Source organism: Empidonax traillii, unplaced genomic scaffold, assembly GCF_003031625.1.
Source record: "Empidonax traillii isolate 1590-97213 ecotype Southwest subspecies unplaced genomic scaffold, ASM303162v1 scaffold244:size1524873, whole genome shotgun sequence".
NCBI classification, from domain to species: Eukaryota; Metazoa; Chordata; class Aves; order Passeriformes; family Tyrannidae; genus Empidonax; species Empidonax traillii.
Genome location: NW_020955437.1, coordinates 1,500,399 through 1,515,551, shown reverse-complemented (window position 1 = coordinate 1,515,551; position 15,153 = coordinate 1,500,399). Strand labels below are relative to the sequence as shown.

Here is a 15,153-nt window from a genome sequence, read left to right as displayed (position 1 = left end):
CATAAAGAAAACCTTTAATTTTTGAAATGTCATAATAGCAGAAGTAGAAGGTAGGTTTCCTTTAGCCAAGCATTGAGTTAGTATAACTGAATTCATGCTATCATGAAGCACTAATAGTATTACAATATTTCTTCTTGTTCTTTTACTGAGCTACTGAGTATTTTTTTCTATCTGATTTAGGATTGGTGGATTAGAAAGTTGACTATAGTGGATTGGCTGTAGCTGGCACTCACTGAGCTGCCTTGCTCATTCTGAAACTCTTCTCCCTACAAGTAACAGTTGGAAGTTCCTTCCAACAAAAGCAATAAACTCAAAGAGGCCATAAAAATATCATTGCAGTCTGCCTAGATATAGTTCTCTCTATCAAGTTAAAAGCTGCCCTAGTGCTTCCAGTATTGACGATAAAACTTCCAGTTATCTGTCAATTCTCAGTTTTTTGTATGATTTCTTATTTTAAATAAAAGGCATGCTAGAGGATGGCAGTCTGTAGAAAACTGTCAGCTTATCTAAAAGACTCCAATAAAAACACACAAAACTTGAAATTAATTCCATATATAAAGGCTTCTTTGCCTAAAATTTAAAATTTCTATTCCTCCATATAACATTCAAGATTTTTTCCAGTCAGATAGGCGAGTAGCAAGTCCTACAATGTTCAAGTAAGATTATCCTAGATAACACTTCTTCCTGTCTACTATGCAACATTATTTTGGTTTAAGTCTCCCTTTGTGGTTAATTAACTATTAATTATCCATTAATTTTTATAAAAGAAGACCATTTATGCTAATCTACTTGCTTACATTAACATAAAATCTCCCCTTGTGCTGTCCTATAGTTCAGCTTTCAAAGGTGTTTCTTGACTTAATCTTGTAATAAAAATACATATGAATGTTAATAGATATATTTTTCTAAAAAAACACTCTTTTAATTTTATTTTTCATAATGTCTTCTTGAACCTGAGTCTTAATGAACTGTTGGAATTAATTTAATAAGCTTTTTCTTTCACAGAATCTTTGACATTTTTGTTGTTATATGAATTACATGTCAGCATTTCCATCACATGAAGTCTTATTAATACCTCATAAATGCACACAATTTATAGGCTATTCTCCTGTCCATCAGGACATGAAACATGCCTGTTAAGTTATGTATTATGTTATTATTGTCCTCTTAAGTTCAAAATGCATCTGTGGAAAAAGTAGGCACCTTTTTTTCCCCAACACTTTGCTGTGATTTACAACCTACTTCTCTTTTGTGACACCTGGAAGGTTTATTTGATTTCAAGAAGTTTACAGCTGAATTTTAGTGAGTGTTGTGTAGTTAATACAAAAGTGGTAAGATTAAATGGGTAAGGTTCATCTTCACAGCAAAAAAATCCTGGATCTTCTCAATTCAAAAGAAACATCACATAAAAAAAGTGTTCCAGTTATTTAAATTATTCTACAATCTAATCACTGATATGTCTTATCCTAATTGCCAAGTTCAGAAAAATACTTGGATAATGGCTTTTCTCTTCTGCAGTTCAAATCAAGAGAAAGGGGTTTGGATGTTTTGCCCATGTGATATTTGATAAACAAATTATTTTAGGTCAATCAAAACACTAAATAAAAATTTTATTTTCACTAATGTTCCTCTAGACATTTTAAATTTAAATGTCTGAAGCAAATTTTGAGGAGGAAAATATTGTATACTTCATTATAAAATGTTTCTACAAATTCCTTCAGTGTTTTCAGACTGTTTCATCAAAAGAAAAGTTTTGTTTGTCTATACTGTATTCAATGGGAAACTGCTTTGACTTTTTTCCAGTGAATTCTGCTTAGAAGATACTTTCTTCTTTGTTCCTAAAATTTATATGTGTGTGTCAGTTCTCTTTCTAACACCAGTTCTTATCATGAATTGCTATCACTGTTATCTGTGGGTCCTCCGTAATTTCATTTGAGTTCACTGTGTGTGTAATCTTGACTTTTTTTATAATTAGTGATTAAAGTCAAGTAACTTTTGAGTAATTACGAGATTTATTTTATCTAAGTTTGGACTTTATTCCATAGTGGAATGCACTGTTCCCACATTCCCATATTGAGTCCAGATTTCCTTTCAAAGAAGTCATGTATACATTCTGGCAAAGAGCTGTTGTACACTCCATGAGATTGTCTCCTTTGCACTGTCAGAATCCAGACAGTTATTTTTTAAGATGTTTGTGTTCTCAACTCCTGGGGCTGATTCCTTGCTAATTCCTCTGGATATACAATGCTGCCAAAATCATCCAAGATTTTGACATTGTTGTATTTTGGAAGTGTCATATTGTCTGAACTGTCAGTAGGGAAAACAACTCCATGTGTGTAAGAATAGATTTAACTTTTATGTGGATGAAGACTGTTGTGTATTGTTATGGTCAGGAGTGTGCTATTTGCTTGCGGGTGTTTTGGTTTGGTTTGGTTTTTTACCTTAGCAAAAATTCAGAGCAGCTTCTGGTCATAAAATATATATTGGATACTGCCTAATTAAAAGTGAGCTAAAAAGTGATGGAATTTAATTTTTTTTAAATTTTAAATAAAATAATTGTATTATTGCAATGGCAATACCTGTATTACATTATGTTAGAACATACTATTTTTCAAAACAGTATTGTGTAGGGTAGCACTGTGCTTTTTAAATTGTTTCAAATCTGGCTATTGATTTGCCAGCCTAGTGCTGTCAAAAGCAGACTCATGCATATTTTCTTCTGATTGTTCAATTCTGCTTCAGAAAAGAAATGCATAAAGGTGAATTTTAAATCAAAGTGTTTTGCTCTGTGTCTTTGGGAACAGACCGACCTATGTGAACACTTCGTTTCTCACCAGTTTCTTTTTTGTAATTGGACCAGGAACTTGTGTCTCATCCCTGAGATGTATCTCACTTCGGCGCTTGTGCCACCCACATTTGTTTGTCTGACATCTTCAGTAGGAGTCTAATTGTTTTATTGATTCTCTTTGTAGCAATCCCCTGGCTTTACCGATTGCCAAGCAAGACAGTTTGCTGGAGAAAGACACCATGTTTAAAGATGCAGCTAAAGCCTTATGCAAGCAACAATCTCAAGACAGTGCCTCTGAAAATGTCACTGTGAACACCACAACCAAACTTGAACAGGTAACGACATGCAGTTTCTTGATTTCTTTTCTTTAGTGATTAGGTATGGAAATTGTAACATTGAAGCTGAAGACCGTGGTATTTTTTTCTCTGACCACACAGCAATATCTTTTGCACTGTGGAGCCTTGTCACCTTGATCACTTCCTGCATTAAGTCTGGCCCTGCAGAGTTCCCTCTGCAAACTGAACAGCTACTTCTTTGCCAGCTACTGGTGGCAGGTCAGGGGCTGAGGCAGTCTGAGGGCTCAGAGCTCCTCAAACTCTGATTCATGGTTCACAACAGGGGAGGGACAACTGTTAGCGCTGCCCAGAGTGTGCTCTTGTCTCCAAGGTCGGTGTACAAAAGAAAGAAACACAACCTGGGAGACTGTAAAAACAAAAAGAATGTGTAAGGAATATCAAGTTGCAAAGTAAGTGACTGTAATTTAAATCTAGGAATTGCCAGATTTACAGATGCAGAGTTAACTGTCTTTCTTGTGATAATGTATTAGGTTACAGGCACTGGTTATTTGGATACCCTTTGCAGTTTTCTCCCCAGCCAACATCACAATCTCATTCAGTGTACAGGATGAATGCAAAAGGAGGCAATTATATCTTGCTTATAAATTTAACACATCCCGAGTTTGAGTTCATTACTTGGAGTTTGGCATTTTTTTTGAGGGGATGGTGTGTGTGTTTCTTTTTGTTGTTGTTGTTTTTACTGTTTGTTTGCTTGCTTGCTTGTTTGTTTTTGGTTTCTGTTTGTCAGGTTTTGGGTTTTTTGCTTGTTTTGGTTTGTTTTTTTTTTGCGGTTTTGGTTGGTTTGTTTTGTTGGGGATTGAGTTTGGTTTGTTTGTGTTTGTTTGCTTGTTTGTGTTTTTTTGTGCTACAAGAGTTTTATTTTCTGTTACATGCATTTCAGAAGCACATATTCCAGAAGTATTTAGCCATTTAAGAAAACATTACTTTAGAATTGTGGAGGTGGGGGTGGTGGAGGGGAATATTTCCATTTGAAATAGCTTACTGTGAATTTGAAGCAAAACAAAGGAGAAAGATATTGATTTCATTTAAGCCACCTTCAGTTCAAAAAGCTGCGTAACTGTCTTGGCAGAAGAATGCAAGTTCCACTGCCTTTATTTGTTTGTGTTTCAGAGGAATGGCTTGATCATATGAAATCAATCAGTGGGTTCGTAAGTGAATTATACGAGTCAATCTCTGAAAGTCCTCAGCTTTGGGATCCTGTAGAGCACTCAGTTCCCTATTCAGTCAGAAGATACCACAAAGTGTTTTGCGCTTGGCTTAGATCTTGTTTTCATGTCTTAAAATTTCTGGTGTTGCTGACTGATGTGATGTGATGAAAATAGTCAATTCAAGGGACAAGCAATGCTGCTTAGAAAAGTGAATGCTTGCAACCCTTTTAGAAGGAACCCTCCTATAACTGTAGTAAAAGAGAGGGAGGTGTTTAACTTAGGATCTTGCCAAGACCATCGCTTCCTTCTAGATGTTCAGCAGTAGTGTGAACATGAACATAGATGCTTCTTTCTGCTTGATTCTCTTTTGATGCAAGCCTAGTTAAAAATATTTGGCTTTTCATTATCTCTGAGCTAAACCTTTGCTTCATAGTTTGTGCACTAAAACACAGACAGAAACATTTTGGTAATTTCGTTCTCCACCATGACCTATAGTCTCTTCTGGGTCCCAGGGCAGGTTTTCGAAAGTACTCCTGCTGTTTCACCATACTTCGGTAGAACTTCCCCCAGTAGTTACAAATCAAACACAAGACAGCAGACTTAAAGATCAATCTCTTTGAGCTCCATTAGTTGAGAAATTTCTGCAGAAAACTCTCTGTGAAATTCCTCTCTAAAAAAGTTAGAAGGAATATATATCTTGGGGTTTTTTTAGAAGCACTAAAAACTACAAATCTTGCTTAGTACAGTAGTTACTGAGTAAGTAGTGATACTCCCTTGGAAAAGAATAAGCAGGAAGATCCTATCTTTGAAATCATCACTAACAGGGCATAGGTTAGAAATGGTGCTGTTTCAGTGAGTTTTTAAATGAGTGGTTGCATAAAAAAAATTAATAGATTACAGAACTTTTCAGTTGGCAAGGGCTTAATGAGCTTTAGCTTCTATGAAGAAAAGAGAATAAACCGGTTTAAACACTTTCGGAAATAGTTAAATTTTACTAAACTAAAGAATACCTAGATTTTGTGAAATGAAAATATGCAATTTTTTTCTTTTTTGAAGTGACCTAATTGTGATCCTGGAAATAAAGGGATTGTGTTCTATACTAATAGCCATGCATTATAAACTCTGTGTATGTGTGTCTATATATATATATATATATATAAATCTAAATCTCCATATTTGTGTACATAATATTTAGATCTTAGTTTTCAGAGACCATTTTTTTTTTTAATTTCCCAACATAACAAATAAAGTTCTTATTTAGTGCTGGTAGCAAAGGAAAACTTTGAACAACCCCTTCCTTCTGTTCCAGCCTTTTGGTTACACATTCTAATGGATTTCATTGTCTTATTCTTAGCAATTGCATTCCAAAGTATGCTAAAAGTAATCATGTTCTGTTTAATTTTTCAGTAGGTTATGTGGAGTCATTACTTGGCTTTTTTATACACATATTATTGAAATATATTGGCATGACATTGTGTATGCATTGTGTCAGAAATATCATACATTCTTAGGCAGTATGGCATGCAGATTAGGCTGTTATTGGAGGATCAGAGAGAAAAATTTTATCCTAGTACATTTGAAACATGCATTCTTAATAAAAAAAGCTCATGATTTTTTTGGCTTTGAGAGACTTAACAATTCAAATTTAACTGTAGCTTCAGGTTCTTTTAATTGCAAACATGATGAAAAAGAGACTTAAGAAAATATTTCTCATGAAGTAGGATTTTTATTACATGAAGCACAGGAGGGGATCAAACGACTACATTGACAAAGGTTTTTGTGCATCTCTTGTATTAGCTTTTGCTTTTTCCTTGGTAAAAGGTGCTCTTTGATTGTCTGTAATGTCAAGATCTATGCTCCAAACAAAGAAAGCAGTATGAGTAATTTCCAGAATTTTATCATAGCCAACAATTTCTTTCCCTCTGAGGGAAAGATATTTTTTTGATAACCGATTGAAATTACTGGCCTGGAATTGAATTATGTGCTTCATGCTGCAGATAAATATAGATTAAATATTTTCTTTTTCTTAACTGGGTCTTTTCTTTTAAAAACAAAAAATTGTCTTTGTCTTGTAGTTCTTTGCATATTGGTCATATGGTCATATGAACTATGTGATAGATACCTGCTACCCTTTTGATTATTCCAGTATCACTTACGATAAGGGGACAGCTGTGTATATCATAATATTACACATAAGAGTTGGAATGCATACATATTTCAGTGACACAAGTATGTAAAAAATGTAAATAATTAAAGAATTTTATATGAGGAGATTGTGAATCTTGTTAAATGGATATAATTTAAGTGAGTAAATAGGAATCTTCATTGCTAGCATTACAAAAATCTCAAAAACTTCTGGAGGCGGAGTCTGGTAGAAAATGCTGAAACACCAAATCCCAGACTTTGTAGAATAAAAAGTTGATGAGAAATTATTTTGATTTCCTCACTCAGAGTTTAACTGAACCCTTCACATTTCTAACCATCTATCTACAGAATGAGCATCTTTGACCATACTTAGGCCAGACTATAAAATGAAAAAAAAAGCCAAGACCTATTTGCTGGACTAGGGTTATGTGGGATGGGTCAGTACACATCCATAAGGCAAAACTCCTTTTTCTTCCTCCAGAGATGGGGCCATGCCCAAATGGCCTGCAGGAAATGACCATTGATTTGTGACCTGAATGATATCCAGGTTTCATCTGCATGAGGACTAGCTGATATGAAGCATGAATGAATAAGGAGGTGTGCTAAAAAGTTCTGAAAATAAGGAGAGTCCCAGGGCAAACCCTTCTTTTATTTGAGACAGATTTTTATTTTTATTTGAGATAGATTTGACATAGATTAAGACAAGTCATTCTTTGGCACAGATGTTCTGAGTCTTGATAGCACATAAGGTAGTGCGGTGAAGACTAACACCTGTTTTGTTCCTGCAAGCCAGGTGAGCACACTATTAAGGAAAGGAGGACACAGACCTCTGTCTTTCATCTGCTCTCCCTCTACAAGACATTTAAAATGCTCTTGGAATTCTTTTGTTCGGTTTTTCTGTTCCAATGTACATCATCAAAGACAAGTATCAAAACATTTTTTTTTTGGCCAAGTTGAATTCTTGTTTTCTAGCCAGCTCTACATCCAACTGCCGTGATTAGAAACAAAAGAGCAAGAAATTCTATCTTCTGTGTGACAGAGAAATTTTCATTCACTTTAATGGGTGAGGAATAAACCTCTGTTATATGTAGACATACACCTCTAGGTGTATAGGCATAGTAGTGAACCCAGAGTATCATGTTTTCTGAACTAGACCTTGAACCTATGGAAATAATTGAGGTTCGGTAGTTTTGGATCAGATCCCCAGTATTAAATGCAGGCATCCACAGTCTTTGAGGTCTTCTCCTTGTCAGAATATTCCCTTCAGTATCACCCAGTCTGCTTGCTGCTTCTGTCAATGACCTCCTCACATTGCCAGAGATTGAAGATGATGAGTTGTTTGCCAAAAAAAGGCAGTGTCTGCTTTTCTCCAGGACCTTCATTTTTAAACAAAGCAGTAGAAGAAAAAAGCTTTATCTTCTTTACCCATCCTCAAAAGAGACACTGAGTTAGTAAACTCTGAACAAACTCAATTCTGCCATTCTGCCACTGTTCACAGGAGAATTTTCTGTTTCTAGGTATTTTACTGACATGCAAATGTGTTTTTCTTTGGGCTGACATAAGAAATGAATCAAACTACATAATAAGTGTAGATAATAATTTATAAACACAGTGCTTATCAATGTGCTTTTTGGTTTTAATTGACCTTCCATTATCATTGATTTTTTTTCTACTTTCTCTGATTCTGACTTTATCTTTTGGATATTTTTTTTTTCATTAGCATTTACTTTTTTCCTTTCCCTTGCAGAGTTTATACTATTCATCCTACAGCTCAAAAATGTTAAACTAATTTCACTCACCAGTTTTGGCTTAGTGTGTTCTTCTGATTATCTTCTGGTATCCTTGCCAACACGATCCCCACTTCTTACTAACTTCTAATCTGCAAGAAAAATTGCAATAGAATTTCAAATCCCATGTGTTGAAGAGTAGTGTGAGAATTTTGTTAAATAGTGGGAAATAAATAGTTTACAAGTGCACTAACTAATAGTCTTGATTTCTTCTGCCATAAACATTTAATGAAGAGATCAGGAGAATGGCATTTGAGCTGGAAGTCTTTATGGGTTTAAGGATTGTGAATGGCACTCTGGTAGCGATCTGTGTTCTTAAGAGCCTATCAGACTTAAGTTATACACCTTAACATCGACAATAATTTTTATATTCTTCTCTTGATTAGAATTAGTGATGTGAAATTGTTTGGGAGTGACAACTTTCTGATTTCCTAATGCATTTTTCTTCCATAATTCTAGTGGTCTAGGTTTATACTGCAGGTTAGAACATTATGGTATAAAATGATTAGTTTTGAAGTTACTTTATTTCTCTAATTTTTGTTTTCTAGATAAAGCTAATGCCTCCAGCTCCAAATGATGACCTGGCTTCTCTGAGTGAGCTAACAGACAGCAGCCTGCTTTATGAGATTCAGAAGCGCTTCAATAATAATCAGATATATGTGAGTTGCTATTCACCTGTCAACAGTATGCTTTCAAAAAAAGAGCAAAGAGAGAATAGAAAAAATAAGATTACTATCATAACTACTGGGCAGTGACCTGCCCTGAACTCATGACTAATTTTAAATAGATCAGAGCATATGTGTGTGTGTAAGCCCTGCAGCTTCTGAAGTTTAGGTAAGAAAAGGAGAAATAAAAAAAGGAATATCACTTCAGATAGTTTTGGATATAATTTATGTGTGTTTATTTCACAGAGGAAGTATATTGGTAAACGCTGATGTCATGAATGAGTGTTTAAAGCTCATTCAGATGATAGTGTGGCCTGAGGGGCAGTGCACCACAATGTGTAATCTTCCTACTCAAGCCTCCAAAAGATCCTTGAAGCTTCCTACTTCATGTTTGTGATGCTTAATAGAGTTTCATTCTTCAGGAAAACCCAACAGTGAAGTCAGAGTAGGTGAGAGAGGGGAAATATATTACTACCTCTTAGAAGAAAAACAGTACTTTTACTATGAAAGGCAATATTTTCTGCCTCCTCAAATCAAGCTGCTTCATTTTGAAAAAGATAGCATGACTGGAACCTTGAAGATCATCTAGTTTCAACCCTCCTGCCATGGCCAGGAACACTTTCCGCTAAGCCAGGTTGAGCTCAGAGCCCCATCCAACCTGGTTTTGAATATCTCCAGGGATCTGACATCCACAATTCCTCTGGGCAACCTGTTCCAGTGCCTCACCACTCTCACAGTAAAGAAGTTTTTTCCTAGTATCTAATCTAAATCTCCTACCTTTCAATTTAAAACCATTACCCCTCATTCTGGGACACTTCAATCCCTGATAAAGAGTTCCTTTGTATCCTTCTTGTAGGCACCCTTTAGGTCCAACCCTCTGATCATCTCTGTGGCCCTCCTCTGGACCCACTCTAACATGTCCATGTCTCTCTTATTCTGGGGGCCCCAGAGCTGGATGCAGCAGTCCAGGTGGGCTCTCACAAGTGCAGAGCAGAGGGTCAGAATCACTGCACTCGACCTGCTGGCCACCCTGCTTTTGATGCAGCCCGGGATACAATTGGCTTTCTGGGCTGAGAGTGCTCATATCCAGCCTTTCATCCACCAATATCCTCAACTATGAGAAGAAACATCTTGCAAACTTTGCCATCATTAGATGGTTTACTTCTTTTTAATATAGTCAGGATAGTTTTATCTGCATGCATTTTCATATGTCCATGTACAGATGTACTTTCATAAACACTTATATGTGTATCAGTTGCTCTATCTTATCCCACAAGCAACATGTTTCAGTGTATTAGTTCTGGATAACCAATATAACATTTCTAAATTATGTCATCTATCCCACTTGAGCAGCTTGTTTTTCTGGTAGGCATGTCACATTTTTGTAGTTTAGCAAATGCTAAATTACAAATTAACTTTCAAATAATTACTAATAATATATGCAGTGCAGTTTTTCTGTGCATAATTTTTCTCGTGAAGAACTCAGTTTTGTTACAAAAAGAGTCATTAATTCTGTACGAATTGTAAATTTAGTCCTAAAGTTCAAACTATGAGGTTATAAGCTCTGAATTCATGAATTATGCGTAGCATGTTGATAACTAGATTTAAGAAACTTTGCCAAGAGTTCTCTCTGGAAGAAAACCATTAGCCTCCTTAAACTTTCGATTTAATTTTTAATAAAGCAACTATATCTTCTTTTTTCAGACCTACATTGGTGATATACTGTTGCTCGTTAACCCATTTAAAGAACTTCCTATTTATTCTACCATGGTAAGCATTCTCTTTTTAAAAGATTGTGGATATTTTTTCAGGATTCCTATAGTTCATTTTGCAGGCCAAACTCCTAAAATTAATTGACATATATGTGCTTTTCATGTTGGGAGCATCTTAGTTTTAATATTTTAGCAAAAATCTTTAAATTATTTCCAAACTCTAGTATTTTTCCTGTGTCTTATTTGTAAAACAGCCATCTTGAAAATGCTTTAGGTTGCACTCCCCTTGTCCAAAACGTGATTACAGAGATAACAACCTTGAGTGGTGCACAAAGGCTCAAAATGTCTGTCTATGCTCCACATCAGGGCTCTCAGTTCGGGAACTGAACAGCAACGAGTGCAAAGTGCTCAGCATGAGCTTAGCACTGCACTGAATCAGTCATGGCTTTGGCAAGGGGGGCTTGAGTCCATGTGTGACCTGTCATATGCACAAGGCCACTCTAAGAAGTGCTTCAGATGTTTCTGTCTTATCTTTTTGATCCTTCACTTATGAGACAGACCAGCTATTTGCAAGGGGCTTGTAATTTCAGTACCCAGATGCTGATACTAACCTAAGAGGGTTTTGTAGATCTGTGGGGGTAACATAAATTCAAATGTATTGATCTCTCTATCTTCACCTAGACATGTTAGAGATGCAGTAGAGATGCAGTGTTAGTATAACTATAGTTTATCCTCCCCTCTTATTTTCACATTGATGCACTGAGGTCATGGAGATCAGGCTCCCTGATAGGTAATGTTCAAATATGAGAATTATATTTAACTTAAAAGAATTTTAAAAAGTTAAAGAATTGGTAAGCAAATTCTAATCTGTGTCTGTTTGCTACGTCATGTGGCTTTGTGTATATCAGTAGTAAATTTGAGAGAAAAAAATGCTGTGACATTCATGGCAGGAGCAGCAGATTTCAAGTTGGGAGTCTGAATTTATTTCTAGAAATAGAAATAATCCATCACCTCCAAGGTTTTAGATTATTGTATTTTTTGCTGTCACTGTGTATTTTACATTAAACACATGATTTTGTGCACCAAGAGAGAATGGTAAAGAGTATAGGTGATAGGCTTACATATTAAAATGTTTCCTGATTGTTTGCCGCACCTTTTCTTGTCTTTTCTGTGATGGATCTATTTCGTTAAGTATAGCATGAGACTCTTTTTGTCCAGCAATTGTTTGGGTCACCTTGGATAATAATTGCTTTTACTGCATCACTATCATTTGCACACTATTGTGCATTATGCAGGTATTTCCCAGATGATAAAAAATCATGGTTGTAAAATCACTTTGTGTTTGCAATGCTCAAATATACTGCAGCACCTTAGCTGATTAATAAAGTCTCTAAAAGTCAGATGTCCTGTATATTCAAGTAAAGAAAATTGATGATGTCAATTCCTGAAGGAGATGTTGACATGCTCTATGATGTGGCTCATTAGTTAGCATTTTTGTTTCAGGCATGTAGTTTGTTAGCTGTCAAGAAGAAAAAGAATGCAAACATGTATTGGGCAAGATGCTATTTTTAAAATCACAATGAAGCAGTGAAAAGATTATCATGTGTTTTTCAATAACATTTTACATTTCCTTCTCTTTTTAAAAATACTTTTCATAACTTCTCAACAAGCATAATTTTATTATCCTACACTGAACTCCCACACTTAGTTCCAGTAGAATACTAATAAAATAAATATTTTTATAAGCAATCATTCACTCTGAGATGACAAAGAATTCTGAATTAATGGACACTGATATATATTACTTCTTATGAAATTTAGTGCAATTGCTAGATGATAATATTATTGCACTTTTGTTTGGAAATACACTGTAGTACTACACTACACATTATAGTAGCATTAGTAACTGCAGAAGTCTTGTGCTATGGTCATTTGTGCCTGATAAGGACAAATATATTCTAAAGTTCATGTTAGAAAAATATGTAAATTAGCAACATTTTGCAATGAGTGTTAGTGTGTGAAGGTTTTTTTTTCTGCTTTGTGACATTCTGAAATGATTCCTGGGGACTCGGTGTGGATTTAATCTTCTTCAGTCTGGCAACTCAAAAGGCCTGAATGAGAACGTATCATGGAGAATTCATTCAGCTACAGCATTGTAGACGCCCCGAGATTGAATAGTTTAATATCTAAATAAATCAGACAGGTGTGGGACAGAAAGGGGTAAGGACATCAGGATATCCTTAGAGGGGAAAAAAAAGTGGTTTCTCAGCAGATAATTGGTTCTACTCAGGCTTTAAGGATAGTATATGTTGCCAACTATGTGTATCAGGAGTTATCCTATATTGCAGAGAGAGTATTTGTGGGCAACTGCTCTGTCATGTAATAAATAAATTAGTTTATAACATGCCTTTGATTTCAATTCTAACTTGTCATGTGCTGTTCATATTTCATTTTGTAAGATTTTCGAGTCAAGACACTGAAGAACTATAAATGTAAGGTATATAAAAGTAACTTACTAGGTTTTGTTTTACTTTATGCACAAACTAGTAGTGTTAAGCCCTCCAGTTATGTTTAATTTTGTATCTGTATTAGACCTTGTTTGCTTATGGCTCTATTTTCTTAATTAAAATCTTCATAGGTGCATAACAGTATCACTTACATATATAGAGACATTCTGTTCACAATGCTTAGAGAATTTTACAAAAGACCCAAGATTAACAGGGTGGAAATCAGTTTGAAATGTATTGATCATGTTAATTTTCTACAATTTTTCAGGTCACCCAGCTTTATTTAAGTAACTCTGGAAAATTGTGTTCCTCACTTCCCCCACATATATTTTCCTGTGCTGAAAGAGCTTACCACATGCTATTCCAGGAGCAGCGTCCCCAATGCTTTATCCTCAGGTGAAAATTTATCTTTCTATTAATTAATTTTTACGCCCTGTCTTTCAGCTGTTTCCCTTGGGCCTCAGCAGTTGAAATTCTCATTTATTTTTTTCTCCAACTGATTTTTTTTTTCTATGTACTGATCTCTGTATCATACATTAGAGCAAAATAGAAATGAAAAAGGTTTAATTACATCTCAAGTTCATAAATTCTCTTGGGGACTTGCCACTCCATGTAGCTGCATCTAATTAGGAGCAAGAGTTAATGGTAAAGAATTCAATACTGCTATGTGTGTTTGCTAATATTACATGAATCAGGATTAGAAACAGAATCTATTAACAAAAAAAAATGATAAGTCCTTGACTAAGTTATAAACCTCTGAGTTGGGGCACCTGTATTGGAGCTTGCAGTCTGCTTTATATGTTTGTGTGGTCTTGAGTTTGTTATTTAGCTCTCCAAGCTCAAAATGGACTTTTAACCTTTAACCTTCTTTCAAAGTGTTGTTTCAAAGATAAATAATTTCAAGATTGTGAATGAATTTATTAGTAATGTGAAACAGAGTTTCATCCAAATATGCTGGTTTTCTAATGGTAAAACTGTGCATTCACTTGGAACTTTTTGATCCCTAAATCTTAATCCTATGTGAAAGCAGTGAGTCTGGTGAAATTGATGAAGTCAGTCAAATAAATTTGTTGCTTGGTCTTGTCCCTTTGGTGATTGCTGTTGGCTGAAATACTGGCAAAAGTTTACAGAACTTCATGGCAGATGGAAAAAACTCACTGAAAACAAGTTTATTTTGATTTGGCCCAGAGTAAAGGTTGATCCGTTTGATAAACCTATTTGCTCTTAAACTACCTTTAATTATAAAGAAAATTAATACTATAAAATGGAGATGACTTGATACTTAAAAGCAGCTAATAACATTGGTTAAGTTCATTTAGTAAAATCTAAATAATTAATGTCTGGAAAGTGAAGGTGATGTAGGAAATTTCCATTAGTTTTCTGACAACAACAACAACAACAATAATAATCAGCATCATCATCCTCATCATCTGGAAAATATGTGTGATGTAGCTCTAGTTACTCATCCACCCTATTGCTGTCACCTGCTGACGTGTGTATGCATGAATTTCTGTGTGTGGTCAAAATGTATTTCTGCTTTATTGCCATTTCAGCTGCAAAAATCCATTCATTATCAGCAAGAGAAGCTTCTTTCACTACTGTGGGGAATGATTCACTGGTTATGCCTATGCTAATAGACAGCATGGAGCAGGGCTTACTCTCTGGCTTTCTAGGAAGCCTAAAGGTAGTTTACAGACCTGTTAAAAACTAAGGATCCTTAATCAATATGGCATGCTGATGGCTAATTTTGAGAATCAAAAAAATCATGATGAATACATAAAATCAAATGTTATAACTTTGTTAGCAAGTGGGAATGTCAATATCCAATGATTTTGTTGTGATATAAATTGCATTTTTAAGCGAGATAATCTGAATGGAGAGAAATCCTTGTATTTTAAAGTGGGATGCATTGAAAGCTTTTGATTTCCTCCCTTTAGCATCACCAAAGGCATTCTGTTCAAGATAAAAGTATTTATTATTTAAAATTATAACTCATTACATTGTAAGTGCAATGTCCTGCAGTTATTTGTAGTAAAATATTGTTT

At 35.1% G+C, this 15,153-nt stretch overlaps 1 protein-coding gene across 1 annotated transcript in view; it reads left to right on the top strand.

The window, feature by feature from the left end:
* The window catches only part of MYO16 (myosin XVI), a 182,581-nt gene that overhangs the window by 5,291 nt on the left and 162,137 nt on the right, over positions 1-15,153 (top strand). Inside the window, exons 4-7 of the mRNA XM_027888682.1 lie at positions 2,973-3,123; positions 8,773-8,883; positions 10,594-10,659; positions 13,377-13,504. Coding sequence (XP_027744483.1) covers positions 2,973-3,123; positions 8,773-8,883; positions 10,594-10,659; positions 13,377-13,504 — 456 coding nt within the window. The remainder of the gene's footprint in view (positions 1-2,972; positions 3,124-8,772; positions 8,884-10,593; positions 10,660-13,376; positions 13,505-15,153) is intronic.